This window comes from Podarcis pityusensis (assembly GCF_964106645.2).
Source record: "Podarcis pityusensis genome assembly, chromosome: 1".
Taxonomy (NCBI): domain Eukaryota; kingdom Metazoa; phylum Chordata; class Lepidosauria; order Squamata; family Lacertidae; genus Podarcis; species Podarcis pityusensis.
In genome coordinates this window covers 111974171-111982025 of record NC_138028.1, presented here as the reverse complement: position 1 = coordinate 111982025, position 7855 = coordinate 111974171, and the positions used below count along the sequence as shown (strand labels likewise).

The 7855-nt window shown below is 41.9% G+C and overlaps 1 protein-coding gene across 1 annotated transcript; it reads right to left on the bottom strand.

Annotated features, from left to right (window-relative positions):
* Window positions 1-6916, bottom strand: G6PC2 (glucose-6-phosphatase catalytic subunit 2). The gene is made up of 5 exons (XM_080972403.1): window positions 6218-6916; window positions 5713-5822; window positions 3750-3861; window positions 2827-2942; window positions 1-1920 (listed from the first exon to the last, which is right to left on the bottom strand). Exons 1-5 carry the CDS (start codon window positions 6433-6435, stop codon window positions 1409-1411), a joined length of 1068 nt encoding a protein of 355 aa, XP_080828529.1. The 5' UTR covers window positions 6436-6916; the 3' UTR covers window positions 1-1408.
* Window positions 6917-7855: the final 939 nt, after the last annotated feature.

Below are 7855 nucleotides of genomic sequence, written 5' to 3'. Positions count from 1 at the left end.
TTTGAATGAGAAGTTTAATGTATAAAAGATGTTTCCATTTTCATCACTAGACTGCACAGTTCAAGGCAAGGGAGGGTGCAGAAATACCATGCAAGATACAAAAACACAAGTGACATATCAGTGCAAAAATACTTGCCTTCCTGTTATGTAATAACCAACTAAGTAGTTACTTTTGCTTCACATTCTTGGAAAAATCTGAGGACAGCATTATATGCTCCAGATAAGTTGTATCATATAATAGCATAATTTTAGTAAATATTAATTACTTGTTTTCTCTATTTTCAGTGAATAAATGAGACCCAATATTGTAGAGCCTTGACATTTGGTACATGTATAGTCCAAAGCACCCCAGTTGTTACACAAAGTTGAAAATGGGACATTTGTACACAGCTCCCACAAAACAGAGGATTCAAAGAGCACCCTCAAATGGTTGAGCATCTTCCAAGCTTCCCAGAAAGCTGAAATTTTGCACATTCATTGTCCAAAACACTCCACAGTTAACTGAAAAAACTGAAAGGCTCTGAAAGGCAGAGAGTAACAGTGCAAATCCTATACATTTCTACTTGAAATCCAAATTGAGTTCACTGACTCTTAAGTCCCAGCTAAGTGAGTATAGGGTTGTAGCCTCTGTGTCTTACTAAATGGGATGGGACGATACAAGACAAAAACACATATACTCCCAAAAGGTGGTGGAAATTCTGGGTCACCTAGCAAAGAAATTTGGCACATATACAGTCCACAAAACACTGATGAATAGAAAAGTCTGACAAAATGACTATATTGGGTCTTAACAGTAATAACTTGGGTCATGACATTTATCTCAGAATAGATGTCAGCATTTCAGCAGAGAGCAAAGTAAGTCACACATGGGTCACAGAGTTGCTTAAGGCTTGGATGTGAGGGAAGTGTGAGCTCTAGGGGTCGCCAGAAACATAGGTAGGTGCTTGCAGAATGCAAGTGTAATTTACTAGTAACTATACAAATGTACACATGCCCACACAAATACATAAAATGCAGTGCTGAGTAAAACTATACATCTCCTGGGCTGAGACAGAGGAGCAGGTAGGCAAAGCACTTTTCAGTTTCAGGGCAGAAAAAAATCCAGCACGCTTTGACTACCTGTACATACGTATATACAAACTTTTCATAACTGTTGGAAGCTCAGGCAGCCATGTTATAACATTCTAATCAACAGTATTTGGGTCTTAACTGATCATTATTCCTGGTATGAGAATCTCAGTCCTGGGTGTAAGCCTCTTTTCGATTTTGCAAATCAGAAATATACCCACCATTGTTCGGAATGGAGAGTGAGAGAAAGTGAAATAACTGTTTTGAGTCTTCGGCCACAGAGCATCCTTGGCATCTTAAGATGTTCCAGGATCTTCCAAGGCAAACCAACCATTAATGTCTACCGAAACTTCTTTTCTGTTGGCTTCATGAGCAAGTATATGCAATACGGAACAAAGGCTACAACCGTAAGCGGTATGGCTGCACTTTTACAGAAAGAAAGGATGTAAAACAGATACTCGGTGTGGGTGGGTATCTTGATAAAATCATAGAGCTGTAGCGTGGCTAAGGATGTAGCTATGCATGACATCCTGAAACTCAGTTTATAGCCATGTTTACCTTTACAGCCCAAGATAAACATCTCAGAGTTAATGCTGAGGCCTAGCCCAAACAGGGCACCTAAGTTCCTCACCAGTCCGGCGAATGGAGTCGTGTCAATATTGATCCACTCTGGGTTGGCACACCACTTCTTTGCCTTCGGAATAGACCACAAAAGATCAATATCGATAAGCTTCAGAACCAAGTAAAAGCCGAGAGCAGAAACAAAGAGGAACACATTTGTCTGGATATATGTTTTTAAACTTGCTGTTTGGATGGCTGGGGCATGTTCAAACGCTTCAGCAACGAGCATGCCTGTGAAGGAAGAAACGAGACATTAGAAGTGATGTGTTTACTTGAAACGGATATATTTCCATGCTTAGCCAAAAACCCCACACACCAGAATGAGAGTTTGGTGTGATATTTAAGGTATTGCAAAATGTATCCCTTCGTAAGACAGGCACCTTCGCTGTTCTCTTTTTGTCATCTGCTTAAAATGTTTTTGTTTAGGCAAGAGTATCCAGACATGAAGAACGCTGGCATGTGTTTAATCCTTTTGTTTACTGTTGATTTTAATCATCTTTTGAACATTTTTAAATACCTGTTATTAACTGCCTTTAGTTACTTTTAATGTTTTATCTTTTTAAAAATCACTTAGAGGTTACACACACACACAAACACACACACACACACACACACACACACCATCTGAATTGAAAAGGTCAGCCACAGTCACTCTGCAGTTAAGCTGAGGTGTGTCCACTTGAGAAAGTCATTGCACAGAAGACAACTTCTTGAATGGAGTTGGGTTGCAGGCGTTGGGAAACCAAATAGGCCCAGCACATCAGGTGGAGACAGCCCCACCATCACTCTGGTGTGTACCGCAATGTGGAAATGTGACTTGAAATGCAGAGGAGTTTAAGTCACTAATGGGTACATAGCCTAAACTAAGTACACTTCCTTTTCACTTAAAAGTCTTAACTAGAAGCCAGCAGCTAAATAAGTTAAAATCAGTGTGTGAAATTTAGCCCTGCTGCCACCGCTTCTTACTCCTTATCGCTTCAGAATTTTGAAAACAACTTTAACATTGACATGAACACCTGGTTAGATATGCATTCCCACTACCCACATAATATAGTGATGAACACACTTTCCCATAATTTTCAAAATCCTGTACATAGAAAATCCTGCCATAGAAAAAGAAAGCTCTGTCCTTATTACCAGCAATCACTCCAAGGATGACTTGGTGAGGGAAATGTGTTGCTATGAAGACTCTCGAGACACACACACTGATCTGAATAATCCAGAACATGCTCCACAGGAAAGACCAGGTGATTCTGTTAAAGAAACAGTTGGAGGAAATAATAACAAAAACCAAATGAAAATTATTAGACTGTTTTCCCCCTCTCTCTTCTCAGCATCCACATCTCAGTTCAGGGCTGATCAGAGTGGATGCCATTTGGCCTGGACCTCAAAGTCAAAGAGTCCTCAAATTTAGAAACTTGTTGTTTTTTATTTTGGCATTTAGCATGCCACTACAGTGGTACCTCGGGTTATATACGCTTCAGGTTACATACGCTTCAGGTTACAAACTCTGCTATCCCAGAAATAGTGCTTCAGGTTAAGAACTTTGCTTCAGGATGAGAACAGAAATTGTGCTCTGGCGGCGCAGCGGCAGTGGGAGGCCCCATTAGCTAAAGTGGTGCTTCAGGTTAAGAACAGTTTCCGGTTTAGTACGGAACTCCAGAACGAATTAAGTACTTAACCCGAGGTACCACTGTACCTGTTTTTTAAGTGCATCAGACCAAAAAAATTGCTGTATTTTGTTTTCATGTTTTGTCATTTTTAATTGTTTCATGGTGAAAGGTCTCCATAATTGGAAGCGGAATGGGCCTCTCTAGCCTTCTGTGAGGGCATGTCTTTATCATCTCACCCTCCGCTCCTCTCTCTTGAGTTCGGCATTAATGGCACATAAAGCTTTAAGTTACCAAAGGAACCGCTGCAAAATCTCCTTTGTATTGTTGCTTCTTGATCAAAAAAACAGTAACAAAAGGTGACCGAAAGCATTTTCACATTTTCGCACTGCCCATCTCGTGGCAAATGTATAATGTTCCTAAACGGGTGGCTTTGGGAAAGAGACTGACCTGTGCAGATTAATGGTTGATTTCCCTTTCTGCCTGACCGTGTAGCTCAGGGCTGCTGACACCATCACATACCAGACACATGATGATCCCATGGCATGTCCAGAGGGGCTTCCTGTGGGGAAATAACAAAGGCAGTGGTAAAATTCCAAAAGGCACCAGTACATCTCCAAAGCCCATGTGTCTGTCGCAAGGCAGGGTTGTGGGCATCTAGCATTCCAAACGACTTAATTAACAATACTGCAGTTACAGGGGGGATCAGCAAACAGTGATCAGGAGCAGGTAAGAGCCGCCTTATAAACTTCAGATGTGCCCATAGGACTAAATTGCCTGCAGTATTCATATGCAGTTCATGCAGAGCAACTAGATGCCCAATCTTAAGAGACATCTCCCATCAGACCAGAGAAGGAGAAATCACCCACGGAAACTAGCAGCCAATGAATCTTAAAAAGCAAAGAAAATAAAATCCCTAACCATAAAGGTAACTGATCCATACTCATGGTAGCAAAATTAGCATTCTAATCTCTAATCTATTAGAGATGGAGCTGCAGACCTTCCATGTGTCCCTATTTTCCAGGGACAATCCTGGATTTACAGAAGCCTTCCTGGTTTCTGATTTGATCCTGGAATGTCCCGCTTTTCCTTAGGACACCCCTATTTTCAGCAGAGAAATGTTGGAGGGTATGGAGTTATGCTACCCCTGAGCCAAGGAGATAAGTAACTATACAACCTTTATAAGAAGACTTTTGAAGGCAGCCCTGTATAGGGAAGTTTTTCAATATTTACTATTTAATAATGTTTTTATATATGTTGGAAGCTGCCCAGTGTCTGGGACAACCCAGTCAGATGGGAAGCTGTTTCCTTACATCAGTTTATTTCACTTGTATCCCGTTTACCCTCCAACTTACATGCGAAACCCAGGAGGTTTCCCATGCGATTGGCTGATGGGGCCAGTGTTCCTTTGCTTCAGCAGTAGAACTGTATCACATGTCTTCAGGCTAATCTCAATACCATGTGGTGCTGGTGCACGGCACTTGCATTTGGGGAAGGGCCATAGCTCACCTGTTAGAGCATCTGCTTTCCATGCAGAGGGTCCCAGGTTCCATCCCCAGCATCCAGGTAGGGCTAGGAGAGACTCCCTGCCTGAAATCCTGAAGAGCCACTGCCACTCAGTGTAGACAAGGCTCCACGAAATGGGCTCAGGATAAGGCAGCTTGCTATGTTTCTGTGCCTGGTAAATTGCTCACAGCTCCTTTTTGTCAAATCCATATTTCACTGGCCTGTAGTAATACTTGGTAACATGGTATGGAAAAGCATGGCATGAAGAAACACTTCAAGCAGCTGTTCTTTGCAGCCAGACTAGATATTAACTTCTCAGGGAAATGAGTACCAAGCCACTTATGTTGCTGGTCCTAAACAGTTTTATTGGTTTCCAGAACTTAAAGCCCATCCTTATAAATGATTGACTCAGCTACCCTGTAGCTGGTGGAACAAATAGTACCTGATCTATTCATTGCTACAATGATATGCAATTTTTCCTTCTCTTCCTTCTTTCTTTTCTGCAGTTAATCATTCTTATGAAACCTACTTCTGAAGTTGAAATCTCCTACTAAGACTAGCATTTTCTACACTGCTTTTCTACAGATGGGGGCAAGGATGTGAATGTTATCACAAGCAGTTGAACCAGGTCTTTTCAGTACTTCATGCTGTTTTAAATCATTCTGGGGAATTTCTTCCCTAATTTAAATCTCCCCCCCCAAAAAATAAAAAAAATCGGACAGCTGGCCATTTGCAACTCCATAGTAGTGAAGGCATACACACACACACACACACACACATACACAAAATTATTCTCACATTTATTTCCCACCTTCCTTCTATCATAGAACCAAAGGCAACGTTCCCAGACACAGACCAACCCCAGTTCTGCTTTGCAGTGGCGTGCAGATCATACTCTATATCTTACCTGGTCCTGTTTCACATGTTATAGGAAACTGCTCAAGGCATGGGGTAGTTTGGTTTGGATAGATCATTGTCTCCTGGACCCACCAATATGGACGATGACCAAACAAAATCCTGCCAGAAAAGAAAGCATTATCTTCAATGGACACACAAATCCAACACGTTATTTAGCAGCATACCACTCTCTCTTATTCTTGCTTGACGGCTAGATCAGTTTTACCATAATATGCTGAAGCAGAAGCCTTACTTTCCTTTGTCCTGTTTAAAAGGGGGAAAGATAACTCTTCAAAGCTTATATACTACAGGTTGCATCCAACTAAGGGAACAGACTCATTGGAATTAATGAGCCTAAGTTAGTTATACACATCAGTGTTAATGGATCAACTCCGGCTAGCATTCAATGAAACCCTAAATAATTTCAGTAACCAGCAGTCCCCAGAAGATTTCTCATCTCAGAAGACTGTGGATCCTGCCATTCCCAAAGTTTCCAAGGAAGCAACGAACCTTACCATTTAAATATAAGATTAAACCAATCACCGATCACTGCCACCCAGATCATTTTTGTCCCAACCACTTGATTAAGCTGGAACCAAAGAGGAAAATAAATTGAAAAAATGTTCCGAGGATCTCCGACATGTGACATGAAGTTTAGAAAGCTCTGGTATGACCTGTAATCCTTCTGCAAATGCTGAATTATGAGCACGCCATGGCTGTGGAGAAGATCCATCTTAACTTGTTAGAAACTGCACTAAGACCGAGTCCCTTGCATGAAGCAAGTTCCCTTTTGTTCTTTAGCTTCAATGGGAGAATTGAAACCATGGAAAGGAGAGTAGACGAGGACATGAAAGCAGTGAACGGTGGTTGATTTTTTGCTTTTATATTGTCCGTTCCTGGAGCATGTGACTCTTGGCAAGGACACATGGCTCTCCTGCTTTTGGAAAGAGCCCCCCCCCCCTTTTGTTTGCTTGCCATTTTAATGGAGGAAGAGAACTGAAGGACATGCTGATCTGCAGCAAATTGTGAGCAAAGGTGTGTGATGCTAAATACACGTCTTATGTAACCATTATATGAACAGTTGGGCCATGTTTGTCTGAATCTTTTGCACAGCTCATTTCTCTCAAGACTGGGCATTTGCCATTTGCACCCTTGATTAACTACTGCTGCTGCTGCTGCTATAAAAACCAGAAATACATGAATAATCGCTGCAGGCAAAAGCCATTAAAGCTTTGCATTTTTATTTGAAATTAAAACCTGCTTCTGTTACCATGCCCATCTCTAAGCATAGCCCAGGGCACTTTTTTTTCAGCCGGAACTCACCAGAGTTTCGGTACCTCTCAGGTGGGTGCCATTGCCATTATAAGAGAAGAATGGAGGCATTCGTGGTGAGTTCCTGCACCTCTTTTTCTAGAAAAATAGCACTGGTACAGCCTATTATACTTCTAAATTGCAATTGTAAACAGTAATAATACACACAGCAACAAGATCTTAAAAAAAACCATGTGCCTCCAAATAGGTTACCTTCTGTGCATTGGTCATTGTGCTGGTCTAGAAAATACTGAGAAAAAGGGCAGAACTACATGTTGCAATGTAAAAGAGGCCTGCTGTTAATAAATACGGTAGTCCATTATGAGATCTCCCTCTTTCCCTTTTGCCAAGGCCTGTTCAAGACATTTTGCCACTTGAGGTGAAGCATAGCTGTCAACGTTTCCCTTTTTTAAAGGGAAATTCCCTTATTCCAAATAGGATTCCTCACAAGAAGAGGGAAAAGTTGACAGCTATGAGGTAAAGGACAAGATGGCGCCTTCTCCAAGGCACAGATAGGAGCCAGCGGGACTGGTAGTTGAATCTTACTCCAATACTGGGAAAGGACAGTGTTTTCCACTGCAGTTGAGGGCAACAGGCTGGCACAGGCACTCACAGCTCTGGCCGCTCCCGGACCTCAGAATCTGCCACCTGAAGCCCCTGCTTCATTCTGCCTCATTGTAGGGATGATGATGAAGAAACCTCACAGTGGGGGTGGCCATTTAAACGGCAGCGCTGTACCGTTCATAATGTGTGGTCCTTTCCTTCCTTAAGATATCAGGTTTACATGGACAACAGCAGCATTGTAACATATTTGGCCTTAGAGCAGGCTTAAGCAGGGCTTT

What these genes read in the sequence shown, in the direction of transcription:
- G6PC2 (XM_080972403.1), bottom strand. Translation starts at nt 6,435, where the DNA reads ATGGATCTTCTCCACAGCCATGGCGTGCTCATAATTCAGCATTTGCAG. An exon ending in AACATGTGAAACAGGACCAG is followed by an intron (nt 3,862 to 5,712) that starts GTAAGATATAGA and finishes ATTTCCCCACAG; the next exon opens with GAAGCCCCTCTGGACATGCC. An exon ending in TCAACCATTAATCTGCACAG is followed by an intron (nt 2,943 to 3,749) that starts GTCAGTCTCTTT and finishes TTTCTTTAACAG; the next exon opens with AATCACCTGGTCTTTCCTGT.